This window comes from Nanorana parkeri, unplaced genomic scaffold, assembly GCF_000935625.1.
Source record: "Nanorana parkeri isolate BGI_ZX_2015 unplaced genomic scaffold, ASM93562v1 scaffold491, whole genome shotgun sequence".
In the NCBI taxonomy this organism is placed as follows: domain Eukaryota; kingdom Metazoa; phylum Chordata; class Amphibia; order Anura; family Dicroglossidae; genus Nanorana; species Nanorana parkeri.
This window is the reverse complement of record NW_017306759.1, coordinates 965941-991921: the sequence shown is the minus strand read 5'-3', so window position 1 is coordinate 991921 and position 25981 is coordinate 965941. Positions and strand designations below refer to the sequence as shown.

At 45.3% G+C, this 25981-nt stretch overlaps 2 protein-coding genes across 2 annotated transcripts; both read right to left on the bottom strand.

Moving 5' to 3' along the window:
* Positions 1-1028: 1028 nt before the first annotated feature.
* LOC108790682 (extracellular calcium-sensing receptor-like) lies at positions 1029-11393 on the bottom strand. Its single transcript, XM_018560995.1, has 5 exons — positions 11118-11393; positions 8494-9306; positions 7077-7304; positions 3511-3634; positions 1029-1930 (listed from the first exon to the last, which is right to left on the bottom strand). The coding sequence occupies exons 1-5, from the start codon at positions 11151-11153 to the stop codon at positions 1029-1031; spliced, it is 2103 nt and encodes a 700-aa protein (XP_018416497.1). The 5' UTR covers positions 11154-11393.
* An 8211-nt stretch (positions 11394-19604) lies between these two features.
* LOC108790678 (extracellular calcium-sensing receptor-like) lies at positions 19605-25728 on the bottom strand. Its single transcript, XM_018560990.1, has 5 exons — positions 25462-25728; positions 22713-23402; positions 22429-22521; positions 20606-20729; positions 19605-20524 (listed from the first exon to the last, which is right to left on the bottom strand). Exons 1-5 carry the CDS (start codon positions 25726-25728, stop codon positions 19605-19607), a joined length of 2094 nt encoding a protein of 697 aa, XP_018416492.1.
* Between the last annotated feature and the right edge of the window lie 253 nt (positions 25729-25981).

The following is a 25981-nucleotide window of genomic DNA, read 5'->3' as shown; positions in this document are numbered from 1 at the left end:
AAAACACATTCTTTTTAAAGCCCCCCCCCTCCGTTACACAAGCACATATGCATGCTGATGAATGCCTTATGTGATAGCACTTTTTGAGTGACAGGTACTCTTTATGGAGACAAAGGGGTTGTTTTCGCACTCAGGAAACCCTGATCTGTTGCTGCTTCACTTGGCTCCCCTAGCCGGGAACTGAAATCGGAAGTGCATAGAGCTGAGCGCTTCCGGGTTCATTCCTCACAGTACACTCCTCCATCTCTCGTCACTCACCATCCTGATGTGTTTTTTAATGTCATGCCCCTCCGCTACAGGTGGAGCTAATGTCCCCTGGTGACCCCCAAAGAAGCTGATGAAGCAGAGATCTGCCAGGGAAATGACAGCTAAAGGCCGAAGTGATGTATAGTACACATCGCTTCCGCCTTTAGAGAGAGAGGAGGAGAGATCAGCGGTGGGGGAATGCTGATCTCTCCTCCTCAGTACTGGTAGCCGCTGTGCCGGTGTTCTTGTTCCCAGGCACACAGGGGGGACAGCGGTGCCTGGGACAAATGGCAGCGGCAGCAGGGGGGGCATGCACTGTGCATGGTTATACAAGCGATCAGCTGCCTGTAGACCTGGCCAAACGCTTGTATATAACAGCCAGTAACGGCTGTTCACATTCCCGACGGGATTCTGCTCACGCGTGCCCGCTATCACGTACGTGTATGTCCACCTGCCGGGAAGCATCAGCCGTCCACCCGTTTTTTTTACAATGGGCGGACGGCAGGAGGTTAAACTGTTTAATGACCTTCATAGGGTTGTGGTTGGTTCCTCATGTTCCTCTGTGTTGTTGGAGATACCAACATGGCTTGTTTGATGTGTATACTTAAAAAATAAAAAGTCACAGGTTTTGTATCTTGGGTTAAAGTTTATTATTTTCTTTTTACGTCTTGACAGAACTCCATTAAAAACATCTGAAAAAACAAAATAAATTATTCTTAATCACTATAGAACATTTCGTGACTTTTTAGTTCCTTCAAAATACAAGTGTGCTTTAGTACAAGTTATTTTTTCCCTCTGCCCATCAGACTTTCTTTGGTGTTCAGCTCCGGCCTGCACAGAATAATATAACACTTGGGCACAAAGATACAAATAACCAGAGCCCAGCTGGAAGACAAGATGGCAAAGATTTCCATTGCAACCGAGTACTTGCCACGAGTGCTGAGATACGCTGGGATGAAGGACACCCAGACGCTCAGGAAGGCCAACATACTGAAGGTTATAAATTTGGCCTCGTTGAAACTATCTGGTAGCCTTCGAGCCAGGAAGGCAAGGACAAAACTGATAAAGGCCAGGAGAGCCAGGTACCCAAGCATACACCAGAAGGCCGTCGGGGATCCTTCATTACAACTGGCGATTATAACTTCTGGTTGGCTGACATCATATTGTGGGAAGGGCGGAGAACTGGACAACCATGTTATACATAAACACAGCTGTATAAAAACACAACAACTGATAATGTGGTATCCCACTTTTGCCCCAGTCCATTTCCTCAAGCTGCTGTCGGGTTTGGTAGCCTTGAAGGCTATAACGACCGTGATGGTTTTTGCTAAGACACAGGAGACACACAATGAGAAAACCATGCCGAAAGCCACTTGCTGTAGAAGACATTTTTCTGGTTGTGGATAGCCAATGAGTGTTAAAGAACAGAGGAAGCAGAGAGACAACGACAGGAGGAGAAGACAACTTAGAAAGTAGTTGTTGGCTCTGACAATAGGAGTAGTGTTGTAGCGGATGAAGAGTCCCAAGATGGCAACTGGGATGGTGGAGGAGGTGACGCTTGTGGCAACCAGTGTGGCTCCCAATGGCTCCTCGAAGGAAAGAAACTCAATAGCTTTCAGGAGACATTCATTTTGTTGGACGTTTGGCCACTGGTCCCAAGGGCATCTGAAGCAGTCGACTGCATCTAACAAAAGAAGGAACACAATTGCCATATTAAAAATATGTGTCTTGTAATATTCAGGGCGGATATGACCCGTAGCCAGTCGTATCAGCAAATAAACTTTTATTCTATTCCACAAACAATCAAATAAAAATGGCTTATATTCAACAGAATGACAAAATCAACAGGGCTTATTGTCAGCAAATACAAGATTCGGCTCAGCACTATATACCAAGTCCCATCTCAAGGTTAGTGTCCCACCTCAAGGTTAGAGTCCCAGCCTCAGGGTTAGAGTCCCAGCCTCAGGGTTAGAGTCCCAGACTGTTCCAGTATGGACACAGGTGCCCCAGCAGTGTCTCGGTAGACGGTATTCCACAGGTTAATACACACACAGCCATGTGTCCTGCTCCAAACACTCCTCACAGATCCAGACTGACTTGCTTCCTGTTCCTTTATAACACACCATCTGGCTGGTGGGTTAACCCTTTCATTACCAGAACTGGCTGTTGTCAAACAAGGAGGCTCTGTCCCACCCAAAAATCTGTCTGAGCCTCTGGATTCCGGGACCCATGTATTATTAACAAATCTGGGAAGACTGCCTAGCAGTTTCCCTTACAAGTCCGACCCGGAAACCCCTCACCCTGCTTGGCGACAACCCTGAATACAAGGTGACCTTAACGGGACCACCACCTAAACAAGGTAGGGATATATCGTCCATCCAGGACCCATTCCTGGCGTCCTGTACAGTCCAAAAAGTCTGAGAGTTTTTAAGAAGTTTAACAACTAGACCCTGACCTTGTTGTGTACTCCATGAAGAAATTGTGGAGAATTTCAATTCTGTGTTTGACTTCAGTCATGGTTCCAATTATGATAAAACTGATTAGTTTAAAGTGTGTCTTCAGCAATTTTTTAAGTGGATGGTAGAGGATGATAATGAGAACCTCTGTCAAGTGTCCTGTTGTGGAGATTTGTCTTCAGTTTCATGTCCTGGAGACATCAGAAGTGGGAAGCTCTCTAAAGTTAAGGGAAATACCCTCTTAGACAGCTGTCCCCATTGGAAGATTTCCCCTCACCTCCTGTACTGATTATAACTGCCATGTTTTGGATGTCTTATCACTTTGTTACAATGATCACCAAGGCAAACAGAGACGTTGAATGATTCCAATAGGCACAGGGAAATAACTGTTCCTGTCCAGGTTGTGGGAGTCAGAGAGAACAAGAAAACAGAGGAAATCTCTTCAAACCTCCTAAAACACAGATAACAATAAAACATGTTTTTGGGTAGAGTCAGGAAGGTTTGGAGAGTATTTTAGGATTATATCCCCATTATTTAGATATCCCATCACTCCCCATTAAGGTAACAGGTTCAGGTAGAATACGAAGTGAGGGTGAAGTCTCTTTATTGGGGACAATGAAGGACTTTAAAACCAGGTTTTAAATTCTCAATGGGGTTACAGATAACATTTAAAACCTGTCAAAAGTTCTAATTCTTCCGATCAAAATGATAAATGTAAAAGTTTATGGCTGGATTTGAGCTTTAAAGTGACCCTGTTGCTATACTAAAAACACTCATGATGTACCCTGTAAGAGAAAAGGCAGAATACCTGTCTGATTAGAAATATCGGTCTGTGGACAAGGCACACACTGGAAGCAACACACCGGCTTTCCTGGTATGGCGGTTTTCCTGAAGCCAGGAGGACAACTGAGGCTACAGACTGAGGCCGGAACCTAGGAAAGACAGGAACCGAGTGCAATAAATGAAAAGGAGAGAGGTGTATATGAATATAAGTAATTTGGTGTGTCAAGTGTTGGGGTAAAGGTTAGGATAGGTGCCATCTATTTAAACCAGGGCCGTAGCTAGGGCGAGGCGAGTGAACTGGCCTGGCTGTGCCCCCTCGCCCCTGCTGCCATGGCGAGCACAGGGCACCATTGGGAAAGGGGTGCCTGGGGGCCAACGCAGCGTGGCAGGGAGAAGAGTGGCGGCTCAGCCTGCAGCTTCTCCTCAGGTGCCCCCTCCTGTATGGGGAGATGACCAACACAGCGTGGCAGGGAGAAGAGTGGAGGGGCACAGCCTACAGCTTCTCCTCAAGTCCCCCCTCCTGTATGGGCAGATGATGCAGCGGGGATCCAAGGGGAAATGGAGTGCTGAAGCCGGCTTTGAGTGGGGCAGAGTAGGGAGCTGTCATCCAGGATGGTCAAGCAGTGAGGAGAGAGAGGGCCGCTTAGCCAGGATCTGGCTCTCTTTTTCCTTACCACTCGGCAATCCTGAAATTACAACATTCCCTCCTCCGCCCCCCCCCCACCGGCTTCAGCGCTTCATTTCTCCTTGGATCATCGATGCCCCTGCCCATACAGGCGGAGAAGAGCAGCAGAGTTTCAAGGAGAAGCTGCAGGCTGTGCCACCCCTCTGTGCGTGGACGAGCGGCTCAGGATGGTGAGCATAGGATAGGTAAATATCTGATATGCTCAGCTGATTACTCCAATGTTTGTAAACAACTGGGGACACATAGTACTCTGTGTCCCCAGTTATGAATAAACAGGAAGTGCTTTACATCACTTCCTGTTCATTCATGAGTTTCTGAATGGAGATTCTACCCATTCATAACTTGATGATAGTAAATGTTTTACTATCACCAGTTTCTGAATGAATGGGAAGCCTTTGTACTGAGTGCTTCCCATTCATTTTAGAATAGAGTCTGCCGAAAAAGAGATTGTGAACTCTGTGTCCTCATTTTCTTTTTCTGTTTCAAAAGGAAAATGCCAGGGGTCTGTTTAGACCCCAGATATTTCCCCAAAGCCCCGCTAACAGTAAATAAAAAAAATTTAAATAATCCTGGACTGGGTGATGTCACACGTCTGTTAGGGGGCACAATTTTCTGTTCTTGCCTTGGGCGCAAAAGGAGCTAGCTACGGCTCTGATTTAAACTATAATGGTTTGGGTTCAATTTAAGGTCGAATATGTTTTTTTAATGTGATTGTCTAATCAGCCAATCAGCTGCAGGGCAATGCCTGAAATCATGCAGATGTGGGTCAGCATCTCCAGTTCATATTCCCATCAAACACCAGAATGGAGAAAAAAATATGATCTCAGAGACTTTGAGTGCCATGATTGTTGGTGTCAGACTGGCTGGTGTGAGTATTTCTTGTATTGTTGATCTCCTGGGATTCTCACACACAACAGTCTCTAGAATTAACTAATTTAAGGTGCGAAAAACAAAAACGTCTAGCGAGGGGCAGTTCTGTCAGCAAAACCTCCTTACTGATGAGACAGGTTAGAAGTAAATGGCCGGACTGGTTTGAGCTGACAGAAAGTCCCCAATAGCTCTGATAACTGCTCTATGCAACTATGGTGAGCAGAAAAGTATCTCGGAATGTACAACATGTCCAGCCTTGAGGCGGGTGGGCTACAACAGTAGAAGACCACATTGGGTTCTTCTCCTGTCAGTCAAGAACAATAAGCTGAGGCTGAAGTGGGCACAGGCTGTCCAAAACTGGACAATTCAAGACTAGAAAAATGTAGCCTGGTCTGATGAATCCTGATTCCTGCTGAGGGCCACAGATAGAAGGCCAGTTAAATCTGAATCCAATAGAAAATTTTGGTATGCGAAACAATCTGCATAAATTGTGCGATGGTCATCAGGCACCAGAATCCTAAAGGAATGATTGTGGAATTTGGAATTGAGGCTGTTTTCAGATCAAAGAAAGACCCAACCGTGTCATAGTATAGTGTTCCTAATACTCAATGAGTGTGTAAAGGAACTTTGCCATTGTCACAGAGCATTGGGGTTTCCTAAAGAGAAAACACGACGGAAGCTGTTTACTTTCGGACTTTCTATCTCTAACTGTTGAAACCTATAGGTCCTTATTTCCTCCCTTGTGCGCATAAATATTTTATTCAGCAAAGCAGTTCAAGGTCAGCATAGAAAACGTGGAAACCCCTATAACAAGAGCCAATAGGGTACATGTGTGAATGAATGACCTGATTGTAAGGGATCAGAAAGTTCCTATTCAGAAAGAGTTTCTATCTACCTAACTTCTGCTGGAGAAGATAGGTGTCAGGGACCATAGCACCTCAAGGTGGCGCCAGGTCCTGCAGTCTCTGTGCTCACCTGCAGGTGTCTCCGGGCAGCCAGGAGCTGTGAGGTAACAGACCACCACTGGGTGGTGCTGGAACCTGCAAGTCCAGTGCTCATCTACGGGTGTCTCCCAGCCGTCAGCGATTAATCATCACCTGGTGCTACCTGGGAGCGTATTAAATCCTGCATCCTGTACCCTGTCGCCTGCGTCCTGTTGCCTCCTTGTTCCTCGACCTTTGTTCCTTGGCTCCCCTTGTGTTACTTTGCTCCCCAGGATAACGTGCCCTGTTACCTTTTTTGTATGTGCTTGTGTTTGCATTTAGTTGATTATTATTATTTGCTTGTGGATACTTGTATTCGCTGTCCTGAATAAACTGTGTCCTTATAAGCATTGCCTGGTGTGGTCACATATTTGGTCCTCCCGTAGAGATACCTGTACGCGGTGTGGGGACACCCGTGCACGGTATCTCTGACAATAGGCCAGTCCCCTTGATCTTTGGTATTTCTGTCTGATGGGGTCAGAGGTTAATTTAGATTTTTGTCTTTATTCCCACTTTTGGTAAACACCATAAAGAGGAACTTTACTCATATCTTAAAAAATAACCACACACACACTTTTAGAAATGTTTAGTAATGACAATCTACAAACAGATACTTCAAAAACTGCAGGCTTTAAATTTTTTGCAGACCTTATTTTTATTTTCTTCCCCAGTCTTCTGGCAGCGGCCACTTTAACTAAGGGCAGGTTACTCCCTTCACTTCCTGGAACTCTGGCGCATGTGACCAGGACATGTGACCATGCACACCATCTCCGGGGGAGGAAAATGCCTTTCCCTGAGATCTCATGAGATTTCAGATGAGACTTCCCAGCAATGCTCTGCTGATGTAACCTTCCCAGGATGCAATGCGATTACATCATTTGTGCCAAAGTGGACCAGTAAGAGGAAAAAAAGAAATTGTAAGTTAAATAAAAATATGTTTGTTTAGCTAATTAATGTGAGAGGATTTCCTATCAAAATACGGAGCTGCATACTGATGTGATTTCTGGTCAAAGGGGGTAAAGGCCCGCTTTAATTACTCTGTCCAGTCTTTACCTGTGTCTGCCCTCTGGCCCACTGGATGGCTGTGGGGTTGACTGTGAATTTATTTCCTTCCCTAGCGCTGCCATTATAGCTTCCCATTCTTATCTGCTGTACTCCTCCCTGTGCGCCCATTTGCCAGTTCACAATGTCGTACATGGCCGGAAGATTCCCATTCATGTCAAAATAAACCTCTCTGTCATCTTTTGTGGTAAAACGAACCAATTTCATTCCGTGCAGAACCTGATGAGAATAAAGAAGTAAACATTACCGGGTAATACAATATAGGAAGACGTCCCTCCATCATATCACTGGACAATATTGACGTCACTAACTTATTTCCATTGTTATTAACTTATCTTATTTCCTTTCCACCATAACAGGGTCATGTTGACTTAAGTGCATTTAGCGCACATTAATGCACTCTATACAGGCCCAGCGCTACCGCAGGGCAAGTCAGGCGGCCGCCTGAGGGCGCTGCAGGGTGAGGGTGGAAAAACAGGGCATTTTGACAAGTACTTGTACTTCCTGACTCTATAGGCAACAATAGTGGTCTGAATGGGCTCTAAATGATGAGTATAGCAAATTCACAATATATTAAGCGGCCAGTACAGCAAAACAACGTGCACTTGCAGTGTCATGTAAACGTACTCATTCACAAGGGAAGTACATCTGGGTGCCCCTTTATTAAAGGGGTACCATGATGCAAATAAGCTCCACTGCCCGCACCCCCCACAACCAATGCCCCAGGGCTTGTGGGAATTTGCCAGGCCTGTGCTCGGATCAAGGGTCTGGTTGGGAATTTTAGGGGGAACCCACGGTTTTGTTTTCTCCATTTTCGGTGGTGGTGTTCCTCCTTAAAATACCAACCTTAAGGGCTCGATATGACTTTAGGGGGGAACCCCACACTTTTCTTTTTAAATAGGGGTCCCACCTTAATTTCCTACCAGACCTAAAGGGTCTGGTATGGTTTAGGAGGGGGATGCCTGACAGTTTTGTTTTTTTTAGTTTTTTATTATTTTCTTAACTTTTTTTTACATTTTTCTTTTTTTTAAAAAATATAAATAACATATTAACATTTTTTTTTTGTTTTATAATTTTTTTTATTTTTCTCACTACCTCAGAGGTAGCGAGCAGAAAAGCCGAGTCGAATGCCACTCGACAGCATTTGGCTATTCACTCACTGCCGTCCGGCCCTTATGAGAATAGGGGCGAACGGCAGCGAGTGAACTACCGGAGCTTCGATCCAGATGTTGGATCGGCTGAGCCGAACATCTTCAGTTGACCAAAACCAGCCGATACAGCTGATTTTAGCCGATGTATAGTTGAAATCAGCCGTACTGAGCCGAAGTGAGTAGCCGAACGTGTTTCGGTTATTAGTCAAACCTTGAATTGTATCAGCTAAATTACAGCTACAACCTTAAAGTAATACCTCCCAAGGACGAAAAGACAATGGCTTTTGGCATTTTTCCGGTGGTGCAGGACAAGCTTTTAACCTAAGATTTAACATATTGTGCAGTGCCCAGGCCAGAGAATAAACTGCAATGTAAACACTGTAGGTGACCCTCAGCACCAAAACACTGCTGAAAGTGTTTCCAAGAGGTTCTTGACCTGTGCATTTTTTAGTGCTGTTGGAGAGAATTGCCCCTGGAGTTTCCCACTTGCAGCCAAAGTTCACTTCCCAAAATTCCTTCAGGTAAAAGTCATCCGGGGTCTTCTTGGGATTAGCGGCAATAAGGAAGTCTTTGAATCCTGGAACTTGACCGCTGTGCAGTGCAAAGCCAATGGTTCCCTGGAGAACGCTCCAGTACTTTTCCTTGGAGACCAAGGCTGATGTTGACCATGACTCACTTGCTATCCAAGTTTTCCCTGTAATGTTTTGTTTCAAGAGTTCCTCCACTACCGGGAGAAGGTTCGACCCGCTGGAAAAGATGACCACAGCAGTAGCACTGGACTCCGCAATGACTTTTGAAAGTCGTGGGGCATTTCGATCGAGGCGGCTAGTGAGGATGTACTCTGTGAATGCAATGCAGGCCCCAGATTTTAGGATCTCTGACTTAGTGGCTCGAATGCCTTCCTGTCCGTAGTCGGTGTCCTCGGCTATCAGTCCTACCCATGTCCAACCAAACAAAGAAACTAGCTGAGCCAGTCCACGAGACTGAAATGTGTCGCTGGGAACAGTCCTAAAGAATGATGGGAACTGTGTTCTGTCACTTAGAAGGGAACTCGTGGAGAAATAGCTGATCTGCAAAGAAACAGAAAAATAGTAAGATAAGAAGCTGAAGTTTGATAGATTGGATGTGGACCAGGTACCACTGGTGGTACATGACTTTCCACTGGGCAATGTATATCTATTAACATAGATATGCACAGCTGTACAGAATGCACATCAGTGGAGAGACCTGTCCCCTTGGACACAAACAGTCTGAGTCTAAGGGCGTGCATCTATGCCTGTATGGATGTGCAAGTTCGGGTCTCCAGGTAGCCGGGTGCAACCGCGTTCTGCCATGGAGATGTACAGGTGGTTGCACGTGGCTGCACGCAGCATTTGTCTCCCCTGGGTGCAGGTCTCTCTATGGGTGTGGATGCTGTATGTCTGTTCATGTTTGTATGAATGAGGCCTAAGGCCTTGTTCACACCAAGCACGTTCCAGGAGCAGAGCACTTACAGACCGGATCAAAACTGCGTCCAATGTATTCCAATGTTACTTTGGGGTCTAGTTCACACCGCAGCATTCAGTTCCAGAGCATGTAAAAAAACTGCAGCAAGCACTATTTTACCTGCTCTGAAACGCTCTGGAACACATGCAAATGCATCAAAAATGCATGCAAACGCCCTAGAACGCACTGAAAGCCCATTTGTAGGTTAGAAAAAATAAATATTATTTATTTTTTTACCAAAAACAGCCCGGAACGCATCAAAAACGCAGCACAACCCACGGCACTGCCTGTGCAGAAACTCATGAAGATCTGGTCTGCATTTGGTGTGAACAAGCCCTAAAGGTTTAGAAAGTAAATATCCTGTCTAAGAACACACGCCACAAGACACTTCTTACCAGTATGGTGATTATGGTCTGAACCCATTTACAAAGACTTACCATGGCCAATCTATTGGTTTAAAGAACAATATCTTGTGATTTTGGCTTTACCTGCTTTGGGGATCCAAAGCTCTATTCAATCCAATGACTGGAACAAAAAGTCCCAGGAGAAGAGCACGCTTACATGATGTGTCAAGTATTAAGTAGAGAGCACCTCTTATGACCTGTCAAGAATTAAAGGAGAACTATGAGATGAGTGCTTTTCACTCACCTCATAGTTCTAGCCGACCTGTGACAATGAGACTGTCACAGGTCGGCTCAGTAGATTGGGAGGTGAGTGAACACATACCGGCGTTCGCTCACCTCTCGATCCTGTCACTGCAGAGAGCCGTGACAGGGGAGGGGCTGGATTCCCCCCTCCCCGCTCCGATCCGCCAGCGCTGACTGCTACAAAGAAAAATATGGAGTCTGCCTCCTGAAAATACTAGACCATTGTCTGTCATTGTCTGTCATGCTGATTGTCTCTCTATGGTGCTTTTTGAGTCAATGGCCTGGAACAAGCATGCAACAAGAAAAGTAAGAGCAAACTTAGAAAATCCTGAATCGCATTCTTGCCTTGTAATTCAGAAGGTCATTGGGATTCTTTGTGATTCTGAATTCTTGTGATTTACAAATTACTGAAGTTAAAGGAGGAACATTGGAGTAAAGCATCAAGATTTTTTCAGCTATGACAGCATTCATGTTTTTCTAAGCACAGGTTTCCTTTAAGAATATTAGTCAGTGACATAGCGTGCATGCTCCTGATCTGTTATCCTGAGGAACTGACCCACAATAAAAATGTGCCAATCCAGGGTTCCAGAACCTGTTATATGCATGCATGTTGGAAGTTCTAAGGACCTGTTGGCATTTAAGACCCTTTAATATTACTACACAACGCAGCTCCAATCAGAGAAAGAATTTCCATTTTTTTTCCCAATCAATTTATAGCCACTTTGAGTAATCCCTATGCCAACACATACCTGGGGGTACCTGTGCAATCCCAACACTCTGGCCATAGCCAATGAGCTAGCAGTGCTGGAGTCCCCTATCACTCCTCCTAGTGGGGTAGACTCTTTGAGGCAGCGGTAGTTTGGTACAGAGCGGTAACCTCCCCCAGTAAGGATGCCCAAAGCTCCTTCTAGCGCAACTCCTGGAGAAGCACAAGAGTCAGCCAAATGTACTCCCAGAGTCAGGTTGGGGAGGAAGGAAGCCGAGTTGTTGATTTCCTCCACTGCCAGGAGAAGAAACTGAAGCCACTGGAAGGTAAGGGGAACAAAGCTGGAAAAGAGAGACATGGGATAGACAGTAACTCATGGTGACCAATCACACTTTCACTATTGAATAAACCTGATAGATATTGGTAGTTTGAGGAGCTTGTCATGTCCAGACAAAGTGTGGGTCCTATATCAGAAATGGGCGGTTTTTATTTCTGCTTCACAGGGACTGCAAGAGGCTCATACAAGGTCAAAATTCAGGTACTTACACTGCTTGCATTGAAAAAATAAATTAATTAATACAGGGCAGCAATAACTTGTGTCCTTTATATCTGCTCTGCATTAACATTTAATATCTCCAAGAGTCCTAAAACTTCAAAACAAAACAACCTCTATAGGCTGGACTCGATGGACTTGTTTCTTTCAACCTGACTATGTAACAACATTTGGATTTATGGCCTATTATTTCCTATCCAAGCACATTATGCAGACTTATCTAGTCTGCATAATGGTGATGGGTGCCTGGAAAACTCGAAATTGATTCAGCACTAGAGCCCACCAGATTACCAACAGAATGAGCTCCTTTATCATTAGGTCAACCACTGAAGTGAAGAATCTACAGGCCAGATGCATTATATTACCAGTACACAAAAGGACTGGCTGAATAAGCAGTTTGGTTAACTACGTATGTGCAAGTACCCCAAACCACAAAAAAGGACTAAAAAGGAGCCACTACCCCATGCTTACAATAGAAGATGTTTTGCTGGATTTGGTAAAAGCTAGAATCTTTTTGATATGTATTGTACAAGTTATTTGAGCGCATTTTCTAATCCATTTGGATGTTATCGATGGCTTAGACGGCCATTGAGTGCAAATCCTGCACTAGAAGGTTTCAACAAAAGCTAAATCAAACAATAGATGGAATAATAGCAGATGATATACTCATAAGTGGGGGAAGTACTGGAATCTGCGACCAAAGATCATGATCAGAAGATACAATTCTTGGACCAATGTAGAGAAAAAAACATAAAAATAAAAGGTTTCATACATTGGAGATCTGCTAACTTCAAATGGTTTGAAAGTTAATTCAGAAAAAGTGCAAGCCATAGAAGAAATGTGTACTCCCACAGATGTGCGTGGAGTGGTGCTATTCCTGGATGTTCTCAACAATTACCTTTTCAAATTCTGTAAGCATCTAATATGTGCAAGGCTTTAGCTGGCCATACACCTATAGGTTATCTGCAGACTCCATCTACGCTAAACTGTGAGGATGGAGGAATCTCCCACTGGGCCAAGGTTCAGTATCTTGCTAGTTGGCGCCGCTGGCTCTCAAAATACCTGAACAATCTGATTGGAGGCAGGCACTGTTCAGGTGTTTTGAGAGCCAGCGGGGCCGACTAGCAAGATACTGAAGCTTGGCCCAGTGGGAGATTCCTCCATCCACACAGTTTAGCGTACATGGAGGAATCTGTTGCACTTTTTCTCTGACCATATGTAAGCATCTAATATGTGCAAGGCTTTAGCTGGCCATACACCTATAGGTTATCTGCAGACTCCATCTACGCTAAACTGTGAGGATGGAGGAATCTCCCACTGGGCCAAGGTTCAGTATCTTGCTAGTTGGCGCCGCTGGCTCTCAAAATACCTGAACAATCTGATTGGAGGCAGGCACTATTCAGGTATTTTGAGAGCCAGCGGAGCCGACTAGCAAGATACTGAAGCTTGGCCCACTGGAAGATTCCTCCATCCACATAGTGTAGAGTAGATGGAGGAATCTGTTGCACTTTTTCCATCTGACCATAGAAAATCTTCAGATAATCTATAGGGGTATGACCGGCTTAAGAGAAAGAAGACAGACGCAGCAGCATTCCAGGCAGTGGCAGTGAAAAAAGGGCTAATGCAGACACAGCCACTCTCAAATACTTGTACCCAGAAGAAAGAGTGGTAGTACACTGTGATGTTTTTGGAACAGACATAGGAGCCACATTAAAGTCAAAAAAATGTTTCCCTCCCCCCAATGTTAATGTCAGCACTTACCTTAAATGATGTCTCTTAATCCGATCTTCTTCTTCTTCTTTCCTGATGTTTCCATCTGTCCTTCCAGCGGTGCGGAGGCTGACTCCTCTGTCCTTGCTGGCACTTCCGATCCAGCGGTGTCTGCATGCGGGTGCACGCGTCCATAGACTTACCTTGCGTCTCTGCTCGTCTCCCGGCCGAAAATCCGAACTGGGCATGCGCCCGCCCCAAGATGCTTTGCGGATTTTGGGCGGGAGCGCGCAGCGAAAACGGGGTAAGTTTAAACCGCTGGTAAAGCGTTTAAAAAAAAACAACTTTTTGCATATATCTACTGCTTGCTAGCCTTATATATGCAAAAAGACCGGAGGGTTTAGAACCCCTTTAATGCAAGAAAAGCAGCCTATTGCCTTTGCAAGCAGAGCTCTAACACCTAAAGAACAGGGATATGCCCAGATGGGTTGCAGTTGACCCTGAACCCTCATGACATTTCCAGTCAAGAAGAGCAGACGCACCATAATAATATTCGGGACTCTGGTGCTAGTCATAGGCTGCTTTTAACGTATAATATAGAACTGTCTGTTAATGAGATTGGTGGTTGTTTACATACTTGACAAGGTTAGCCAAACTCCATACATTTCTCATTTTATCTTCGCCAGGTTGCTTCCCACCTTTTCATTCTTGGAGAGCATGCGGTGCACCTCAATATTTCGACAGAGTTCCATCCACATTCCTAACTCTCTGGCGGGGTGCTGGGGACCCAATGGATGTGAAAAGCATTCTAGATGTAAAGCCTGGCCCAGCATTTGGCTCAGCACTTTCTTTCTTGGTTATGGCATTGGCCAGCAGTTGTTCTGAGGACCCAGTAATGTCTTTTGACTAATAGCTCATGGATGACATAACAGAGATGCATTCCCAAGTATTATAGGGATCATAATGAGGGTATTTACTCACGTGTTGCAGGTCACACGAGGTGGTGGGTTTCTGTAGGTCAGTGCATGGTATGTCCTGTATACATGGATGGGAAAGATACCACCGACAATGATGTCACCAGTCCGATAAAGACCAGTGATGTCACTGCCTGGAAGTCCGCATGCCTTCTTCTCACCAGCACAAGGAATCAGGAACCAGGCTAAGAGCAGGGCACAGAACAGTCTGTGACAAGACAGAAACTGGCTCAACAATTCCAGGGGGCCCAGGGCAACAGGGGCCAACATTACTATGGAAGAGGAGCGGGATTTGTAATGTAGGGAAGAGCTAAGTTGCATCTAATAAAGAGAATGAAAAAGGAGAAACAGTAGGGAAAAGAAAGAGGGGGAAAAAAGCAATAGGAGAGAAGGAAAAAGAGAGGGAAATGGAGAGACAAAGGGAGAAAGAGAGAGTTGAAGAGAAAGGGAGATAGAGAAGGAAGGGAAAGGAAGTAAGGGTCTGGAAAAGTGGAGGGAAAGAAAAACAGAGAGAGGTAAAGGAGGGGAAGCTACTATGGGATTAGAAAAAGAGAAGAATGTAAGAATGGAGGGGAGGAAGGAGTAAAGGAAGCAAGAGAGAGGGAAAAAATTGAGAGAGGGAGCATGAGTTGGGGTATGAAGGGTATAGAGGAAGGAAGGAAGGAAGGAAGGAAGAAGGTAAGGAAGGAGGGAAATAGGGAAGGAAGAAAGAATACAAATTGATACTATAAGAGTGTGGAAAAGTGGGGAGATAGAAAAACAGAGAGAGGGAAAGGAAGGGAAGTTATGATGGTATTAGAATTAAGAAAGGGAGGATGGGAGGAAAGAAGGAGGAAAGGAAGCAAGAGGGAAGGGATTAGAGGAAGGAAGGAAAAGTTAAGGGATAGCATTAAACATTGAAGAAAAGGATTGAGGGAGAATTACAATAATAAGTTAGTAAGAAATGACGGGTTGAGGGAAGAGGTTAAGAAGAGAGAGAAGATACACAGACTAAAAGAGAGGTGAAGGAGAAAGAAAGAATAATAGAATGGGGGATGAGGAGTGATCTCCAGTAGATAATGATTTACTTTTTAGACAGAGAGTATTATAGAGCCCCTCAGCTCTCTTCCCCCGTTGTAGATTAGTAGACGGTGCTGGCTCTTTTATATAGTGAGCTGCCCAGTGAGACATATTGTGTTAATTGCACATTAATTATCCTCTTCCACATCTGTGTAATTGAAGAGAGACCGGGGAGAGGCTTAGCGCCGGCTCATTACTCTCCAGCCTGGACCTCTGGGAGGAAAGGACAGATGATGGTGATTGGGATTCTGATTGAGATCAAGGCTCAGATAAATATGAAATATGATATGGATATGAAGACATGAAAATATTGTGTTAGAGGCGAATGTCCATAGAGGATTTTATTTCTTTCATATAAAAGCTGAATATTATAAAACTTTGCATGAAAACTTTGCATTCTAATAGCTCTATTCAGCTGCCATTGCTGAGGCAGAGGGTCAGAGGTCAACCGAAGACTGATAGTAGATTATCATCTTGTTGACTTGACACGGCATCTTCAGAATGTGCAGCTATGTGAGGTCAGGCAGAGAACTTGAGGGCAGGTTCACACCATTTTCTGGACCAGATCTGGAACGCACTGCGTTGCGTTTTGCTGCATTTTTAACGTGTTTTTGACGCATTCAATTTTAGGTCTTGCTGGGGGACGTCTCCAAGACCTACAGATGGCCAGGAAAAGAGCAGCGCAATGCTTGCACATAACAGACATGAACTTACCACAGTTGTTCTTTTCAGAGCTGCTCAAATGATCATAGCCCAGGACAACCTGGGCAGCAATGCCTCTCCACTTGTCCATCTTCCTATTATTGTTCTTATATTGCCCATGCCTTGGATCATACAGCTCTGGGCAGGCTTCCCCAAGTTTTACAAATAATTTGATGTCCACTTCAGCCATCATGGTTCCAGACCAGACAAAATGTGGCACGCAGTATTTTTCTGGTCTGGTCTGGAACTGACTGCGATGGTGTGAACCGAGGTCAAGAAGAGCATAAGGAAACATTGGAATGCACTTTAGGTCCAGAAACAATCTGGTCTGGTCTGGAGGTGATCTGGCGGTGGTATGAATGGGTTCTTAACACTATTTAATACTGCCGTTTCCAGCCTGCTCCACCGCCGCCGCTGGCTCTCATTAACTCCGCAGCGGCTGTGAGAAAAACGCGCTGCTGCACCGATCACTGTCAGTGATCTAAACAGCAGCGCATTCTTCTCACAGCCACCAGTGAAACCCACCAGCATTAGATGCCGTAGCGACCCAGGCGGCCCGCACTAGTGACAGCAATGTATCTTATTTGTGTATCACTCGGCTGTAGATCCTCCAATCATCTCTGAATTGGTGCTGACACTGTCCTTCCTTCTGGAGGGGGACTACTTCTGTTCCCCATGGTCCCTGTGTGTGTTGTAAAGTAGTCACCGCTCCAAGCTCACTCCCGGGATGGACTACAGTCGCAATACAAATCAGTAAACTAAACGTGAGATTGTAGTCCAGCATGGGAGTGAGACCCATAATGAAAACGTGAGATTGTAGTCCATATAAGGTTTTACATTTGGCACATCATTTTAACAAAAAGCCTGCTGTGTTTTTTTATTATAACCTGAAAAGTGATCAAAAATTTAAAAAAGTAGTAACGGTGTGTTGTAATCATGAATGGTGACACTGTCTCTGGTAAAACAGCTTCACTGGTAATGGTATTTTTTTTTTCATTAAAGGAGAACTATGAGGTGGGTGCTTTTCACCCAGAAGTGTTGGATACTAAAGAATCCAATGGCCGGTGATGCAAAGAGCAAAAGTTGTAGTCAATGAGGGTGAGACTGGTAAGTTTTAATACTCTTGTATCTCCTTTTCCTGATATCCATAACATCAGAGGTAGGTGTTCTGGAGTCCAGCAGGGGGGAACGGGGCAGAACCTGCAACACTGCTTGGGATATTGGTGCAGCAGAGGCAGAGTTGTTATTTGAGTACAGAGAGTTATACGTTTACTGATTTTCTGGAAGGATCTATACAGGGGCGTAACTAGAAATCACAGGGCCCCATAGCAAAATTTTGTATGGGGCCCCGTGATTACAAGTTATGCCACTTGCAGAGGCCACCTGATATACCAAACAGCCCACCTGAGAGTGACCCTGCAGAACCCGCCATAGACTCTCTATAGTGGGCTCTGCAGGGTCTCAGATGGGCTGCACACCTCTTACCTGTCAGCGCTGTCCGCCTCCGTGGTCGCCGGGCCCCGCCTCCTCCTCCATCCCTGGGCCCCGCCTCCTCTTCTATCGACGGTCCCCGCCTCCTCTTACAACACTGGCCCCACGTGCTCTTAGGTCGCTGGCCAGTGATGTAAGAGGAGGCGGGGTTGCTCTTAGGTGGGCCCCGCCTCCTTCTTCACTGCGAACGCTGACTCTGCCGTAGCTGCCGGTTGTCACTGACACAGCTCCGCAGCGGCTGTGAGGGGAAACACCGCTGCTGAGCTATGTCAGTGACAGCCAGCACCCTTACATGCCATAGCGACCCAGGCGGCCCACACGGCATCAGAGGGATGACCTGGCCGGGCCCCCCTGTGCCCGGGCCACATAGCGGCCGCCTGGGTTGCTATGGCGATTGTTACGCCACTGGATCTATATGTATCTTTCTGTACTTGCAGCATTTCTAAAGAGGCAAACCATGGGGAAATACTGAATGCATTTATTGCAGAAGCTGTAATGAATATGTTTTAATTTTGCCAAGACATACACTTCGACTTTCCCAAAAAGTTCATTGAGAGAAACTCAGGAGCAGAGTATTTTATACGTTATGGAGTGGATAGTGCTGGAGGATGTGATTCTGTAATGTTGACATGGGGATGAACCAATACCGATACTAGCATTGGTATTGGTGCCGGAAGTGCCGTAGGGGAACATGGTGCCAGCTTCCCGGACAATCAGGAAGCCGGGTGGTGAGTAATGACCTGCCACCCGGATTCCTGTTTGCCTGGGAAGCCGGCTCCATGCTGAACATTGGCTCGGTATCAGCAAAGTATCGGTACTCATACTCGATACTGAAAAAACGGTATCGGTGCATCCCTAATTGGCACAATACCATTTTATAAGTAAATGAAATGAATCATAGCCAAGTTTGTGCTTCATATTCGGTGTCATGGAGAACACACAAAAGAGACACCGCTCCTCCACGGCATAGGAAAGGAATGAGCTGGGAGCTTGCCACTGGGAGCATGTCCTTGCTTCACTATGAACCCATACAGACAGAAGAAAAGCTGGCCGCACACCAGATTCCACTGGGATAGTTTATTGAAGCTTATAGCACATCACTGGTGTCCCGTCCAAGGTCTGCCCAAGGTCCAACCTTTTTTCTGACGCATTTCACCTAATCACGGGCTTAGCTGTAGAGATATCCAGTTTATAACCATTTTCATGTTGCAGAACAACAATGCTGCCGCAGTTACCAGTACCAGTGAAGCTGTTTCACCAGAGACAGTGTCACATTTCGTATTACAATGTGCTGTATGTTTGGAATATTCTGGAAAGTGAGTGGGCTAAAGATGTTCATTGATTGCTAAGGATAAGCAGACACGCACCCATATGCTGAATGCTCCCCGACACCACCATGGCATGGCATGGCAGGCACATAGAAGAAATGTTTGGCTTTCACAGGGAGACAATGCTTGGGAGAAGAGAGGTGAAAGAGAGGAGCGATACCATGGGAAGGGGAGGGGAGGAGAGGAGATGAGTAGCACTGTGAAGAGGGTAGGGAGAGGAGATCAGCAGCACTATGAGGAGAGGAAGGGGAAGAGAACCAACTAAGTAAAAGTTAAAAAAAATGAAAGTGCTTTTTTACATTTTGAGGATAAATTGCTCCCCCGTGCCTGCAGCTACAAAGGTCAATGAGTGCTTGTTTTAAAAACCCTTTACTGTTTGATTACAATGTAACATCTGTAACAATCTAATATCTATAGCCAGGCCACTATTCTACTTTAAGACTTGTTCTTTTCTCAGGGGATTGCAGTTATTATCATTACAGAAGTGAGATTACACAAGGTGGTCATAATAAAGGCCGACCCTCCCATTCCAAATTAAGATTAAGAAAACACATGTTGCAATTAACAGATTCTGCAGGACAAGCAAAAGTTTGAATATGGAGTTAAAAAATGACAAAAAAATTATTCTAATATTTATATATAGTTTACCAAGAGGTCACTGATGAAGGAGAATTTCCACGACAACATAACTGCAGTATTGTATAAAATTAATGTTAATATTTTCTATCTCCACCATGGTTTTTCCTCATCAGATGTTCTTTAGAGTTCATATCTGGTCGAAACAATATGATGAAACATTTCGGCAGGAAAATACAAAAAACTAGAGCCCAGCTGGAGGATAAGATGGCAAAGATCTCTGTGGCCACAATGTACTTCCCTTGTGAGCTGAGAGAGGCCGGAATGTAGGATACCCAGACACTTAAGAAGGCCAGCATGCTGAAGGTGATGAACTTGGCCTCATTGAAGCTGTCAGGTAATCTTCTGGCCAAGAAGGCGATGATGAAACTGATGGTGGCTAGGAGTCCAAGATATCCCAACATGGACCAAAATGCAATAGGAGAACCTTCATTGCAACTAAAAATAATCATTTTTGCCTGAGTTTGAGTGTCATACTCAGGGAAAGGAGGCGAGGAAGAAAGCCAAGTCACACAGATGGATACTTGGATTAGTACACAAAGGGTAATGAGTGAATAGGACATTCTTATCCCTGTAAATTTTCTTAACTGGGTTCCAGGCTTGGTGGCTTTGAAGGCAATGACAACTGTAATAGTTTTGGCTAGGACACAAGAGATACACAGTGAAAAGGCCAAACCAAATGTAACTTGGCGGAGAAGGCACTTTTCTGGTTGTGGTTGTCCTATGAATGCCAATGAGCAAAGGAAGCAGAGGCACAAAGATATGAGCAGAAGACAGCTGAGAGACCAGTTGTTGGCTCGCACTATTGGTGTGCTCCTGTAATGGATGAAAACTCCAAGGATTCCAAGTGGGACAACAGAGGAAACTATGGCAATGGTAGCCAAGATAATGCCAATTACTTCACTGTAGGAGAGGAACTCAGTGACCCTTGGCATGCATGCATCTTGGTGAAGGTTGGAGCACATATTCCAGGGGCAAGGGTGGCACCTGACAGCATCTACAGAAGGTGGAAATCGATATTGTCATACATTACAGCTTTAATGATGTATGAAAACCCACAAATAATAATTAAGATCACCTTTTTCATTGGAAATCTCTCCCTGAGGACACGGCAAACACTGGAAACAGCAGATGGGCTTTCCAGGGATGGCCACCTTCATAAATCCTGGTGGACAGCTAGAGCTGCACTTTGATGGTGGAACCTTTATAACAATAAAAAGAAAGTGATGCAGTGAAAGGTAGATTTCCGTATATGTCTGTTTCCAATGCACACAAAATATTGCAACTGTGTTAAAGTCAGGAAGGCCTCTCACATTACCATCTTCTGGTATGTATACACTATATGCTTACATACCCTATGTGATTGTGTGTGGCACCTTTTTGTCACATGACTACTTTGTACAGCTCACCAGTGTCTACCTTCCTTAGAACCTAGAAAGGATGAAATTGATAGTACCTGGACTGCACAGCCTATGGCTTTAGCAACTGGGCTAATCCAAATAATGGGTGACCCAGTGCACCAGCCAGATTTAAAAACTGAAGCTTCAGGCAGGCTGCCCTCATCTCCTCTTCTCCAGTAGGAGAATGGAGCCGCGCGGGGTTGGGGGGGCCACAGGAGGGGGGCTGGGGGTGCAAGTAGCTGGTCTTGCCTAGGGTGCAAAATAGTAAAATAGTCTAGCACCGGCCCTGCCTCTGGTTAGTTACAGGTTGGGGGTTATATCTGGAAAACAAAGATAAAAGGAGCGGCCCTTGGTGGCACTTGCAGTCATGCTAAGGGTGCTTAGGCACCAGCAGAAGCAAAGCCTAGTTGCCAGGAGTTTGCAAGTAGTCGCAGAATAATGAAGTTTACAGATTTGGTCATAAGAGAGCATCTAGGAACAACAGTCAGTATCAGAAACACTGCACAGAAGTGGAACCTGCAGCTCAAGTGGACAAGGAAGAGTAAGAAACCCGGACACACCATGGGTTACAGTTGGGATGGTGCTCCTAGGGTTATTATTAAAGCGATATTAAACCTTTTTTTTTTAAATAGTTGTTATTAGGACACCCATCTTTGCCAGGGAATGTTGCTCTTTTTCTTTAAAAGTTTTCAATTCCTAGTTTTCTAGTGGGTCCCCGCAGCGCTCTTCCCCCCGCCCCCTCGACGGGTGCCACCATCGTTCTAATGGAGGCACCCTCGTGCCTGCAGTGGCTGTGTGTGTCCATAGACACACACAGCCCTGTGGCAGGCAACTCCCCTTCTCTCTTTGATTGATGGCAGAAGGAGCCAATGGCTTCTCTGCCATCAGTATCCTCCCACTGCAACCAGGAAACACAGGGAACGGAGGATCACTTCGGGACCGGCGGCAGGGACGAGTGTCGCTGACAGGTAAGTGTGGGGGGTGATGGGGGGTGACTTTTGGGAAATTGAACTACCAAAATAACACTGAGATTTGAATATGACTTGGGCCACCTGCATTTATCAAATCTGGTCCAAATCTAAGTGGTCTGAATTTGAGGATCAACTCTACTGATCACTGTACTGATTTTGCTTCATGGTCCGATCTGCAGGCTGGGTGTGTGTTCTTTACCAAGTATATCTGTAAAAAATAAGTCAAGGCAACTGGACTTGATGTATTTTTCTTAAAGACTTCTGAATTGAGAAAGCTGTTGGACGACCAGTGAAACGTCTTCAAGAAAAATACAGCAGGTCCAGTTGCCTTGGCTTATTTTCTACAGATATACCAGGACCTGGATGAATGAGAACCTTCACAGACATCTTTACCAAGTATTTCTGTAACTGCAGTAGAAGACTTAACTGTGTGGTGTTAACATCACAAAACTGTGTTCAGAAAGTCCTTTGGCTGGTCAAACATTTCTTATATACGATATAAATCTATTTGTAATTTGGTGCAACCATACCTTGGTATCATTATCATCCCATACAATGGCCGCACTGTCTACCCTCATGATCTTCCCATCCGTAGAGCTAGAGTCATATTTTCCTACCACCACCTGCTCCAAGGAGCCAGTAGAGCTAGATTAAAGTGACATAATGAAAATGAAAGGTAACTCACTTGCCAAGGGTAAAATGACAACATGTTTGAGCATCCATTATGAAATGGGCCTTTTCCTGGCTGGCAGTGAAGCAGACTGTGAAAGGCCCATGCAAACGCATAAACTGAAGTGTAAACATTAAAAGTTACTCCTAGAGCAACTTTCATCTTTGCTTTCGCCAGATTTTCTTCTCCGGTGCAGTCATGCGTAGTTTTGTTACTTGTACCACCACCTAAATTCTGGTAGTTGGTCCATCTGCATGAAAATATTTGCTCCCACAACTCCACTATGAAAGAATCATTGGGAGCTTTTGATGGGTGTAAGCTGTGAAGGTAATCCATGAATCCTGGCATCTGTCCTCCATGGACAGCAAACCCAACAGTGCCCACCAAGACTTGCCGATACTTTGCTTCAGAAAGAAGAGCAGAGGTTGACCACGATTCACTGGCTATCCAGATTCTACCAGTCACATTCTGTCTTGCCAACTCTTCTACAACAGGCAGAAAATCCACGTTAGAGGACACCACTACCACAACCTTAACTGTCGAGTTCTTGATTACTTTGACAATGTGAGGAGCATTTCTGTTGGCCTGACTGGTCATGATTGTCTCCGTGAAGGCTTCACAAGTACCAGCATTTATGAATTCTTGCTTGACCACCTGGAGACCCATTTGTCCATAGTCATTATCGCTGGCTACAAACCCAACCCATGACCAACCAAAATACAAGATTAGCTTAGCAAGTCCTTGGGACTGAAATGCATCGCTAGGTGCGGTGCGAAAGAAAGATGGAAACATTTTTCTATTGCTGAGAGTTGGGCTGGTTGCGGAAAAACTTATCTGCAGATAAATAAACAACAGTGAGAGGAACCCTATTAGGTTGGATAGATCCCAAATATCCACAAACAAAAAAGGTTTGATCTAAAGCAGTGGTTCTCAAAATGTGTAACCTCAGGACCCACATTTGTCCTCGGTCATTAAGTCGTGACCCAAGTTGCACTGCAATGGAACGCACGGTATTGCAGTACTGCACGTTCCGATGCGGGCAATAGAACTGTGAGAGGGAGGTGCATTTGGTGTGCCAAAATGGCACTGCAATGCACTTCTCACACCAAAACGCGTGGTTGGTGCGATTGCGAAGTACAGTGCGTTAATCACACGGGACTGTGCGATTAACGCACTGTACTAATGTGAACGGGTCCTCAAAAACACTGACATACATACACAACCACAGACACACACATACACACTCCAAAAAAAAAGTAATTTTTTAAAGATCCACCCAATATCCCTACCTCATAAGAACTGGAGTGGATCCTTAGCCTGGGGTCCAGTGTGGACTGCTGTACTGTGACAGAGCTCCATCCATATGTGCATTGCTTGTACAGCTCCCTTGCACACCCTGTAGAGGTGCCGAGAGCCAGAATGTGATGTCATTCTGGTTCAGCTAGGCACCTCTATCACACAGGAGCTAACAAGTCAATGTGTGATAGCATTTGGAGGTGACATGTTCTCTTCATTGATCCTGCCACCTCCAATACAGGAGTTCTAGCACAGTACTGTGCTGGAACTCCTGTGGCAGGTGAGAGAGGAAGAGCACGGCACAGCACAGCACTGCTCTCCCCTCTCACTGTCTACACGGAGTGGCAGGGTTACTTTTAACCCTGCCGCTCTGCTCACCGCTCTCCATACTGAAGACGGCGGCGAGGACGGAGCCAGGAGACAGAGCCGGGAGGACGCAGCATGTAGAGAGGTAAGTGCAGGGGAAGGAGGGGGGCGGCCCTGCAGTCTAATTACAAGTGTTCTCGGCGACATCGCCGAGAACACTTGTAAAGAAACAAGTGAATTCTCCTATTCTACATTTAGTCCTGCTTGTGCAAAGCAGAGCTAAATGCAGAAAACAAATTACCGCCCGGAACTCCATGTTCCGGTTGTCGGTTGGTTCAAACCTGTGCCGCCCCTTTGCTCAGTGCCGCCCCGAGGCCGGGCCTCGGTGGTCTTGCCGGGAATCCGGCCCTGTCTGCAGCACAGGCAATTACAAGAGGCTGCTACTACACCGAATTCAGGTACTTACACTGCCTGCATTTATTAAATACATTTAATGAACACAGAGCTGCATTAATGTCTGCCTGGAGTTCAACTTTAAGGGCCCATTCACTCCACATCCACATCTCCAGACCAGACCAGATTGTCTCCGGACCCAAAATGCATCCTTATGTATCCCTATGCTATTTATGGCCTATGTTCACATCAGCGCCGTCCATTCCAGACCAGACCAGACCAGACCAGAAGAATACTGCATGTCTCGTTTTGTCTGGTCTGGAATGCACTGGAACTGCAGGCAGGGTCACACCATTTTTCAGACCAGATCTGGTCTGGAAAATGGTGTGAACCTGCCCTCGAGCAGAATTCTGTCTACCTGTAAAACCAAAGAACTCGCCCCCTCCCACCACCACCTCCCAAAGCTCTGTTAGCCCTTTACCTTTCAGTGGCTTGCATTTCTGTTCAGCAATTGGATCCTGCCTAGCTGTCTGGCTGCAGAGGGGTGACACAGGCACTGGTCTCAGAGAGTCATTTAGAAAAACTCAATGGCCAAGCACTTCCCACTTACTAAAGTCCACCACCTCCTTTAGGTTGAACCCGATGGACTTGTGTCTTTTTTTTTAACCTGACTAACTATGTAACTATGTAACATGCTCTGTAAATGTAATGTTGCTGTGAATGGGAAAAGTGGGCCTGTTGGAGGCTGCATTGTTGTATCTCACATTGGCTTCTGGACACAGTGGTCACAGGCTTCCTCCTGCTGGCCTGCATTGGCTGTCAATACAGGAAGCTGGTTGGAATTCTAACTATATTAAGGTGGCTAGAGATCAACTTTAAGAAAAGTTAGTTTTTTTACCTGTGGATATCTGTAAAGTCCTAAGATTTGGGCCATTATGATGGAGCCCGGGGACCCAGAATCACCAACAATACCAGCAAATGTTCCTTTTCTTTCACACCGATAATTTGGAACACTTTCCTTTCCTCCAGATAAAATCCACAAGGTTCCTCCTGCGGCCCGTATGATTACAGAACAAGAGTCAAGGATCCGGTAGCCCAGGGTTATATTGGGAAGAAGGTCTGGGTTCTTGTTGATCTCTTCTATGGCAAATATCATGGCTTGCATTCTCTGGAATCTTTGAGGGTCAAGGCTAATGCATGGTAGGTAAAAGATTAAAAAATAGGTAATTTACAAAGCATAATACACATTAACAGGGTTATTCACAAAAGGGTGAAGAGTTTGGAGAAGGCCGGAGAAGTGAACAATCTAGGACAACATCGCTGAACTGGAAAGTAAGCTGAATTGGAGAATTTTTCCAAATCAGCTATTTTGGCCTAGATTGTTCTCTTCTCCGGCCTTCTCCAAACTCTTCACCTTT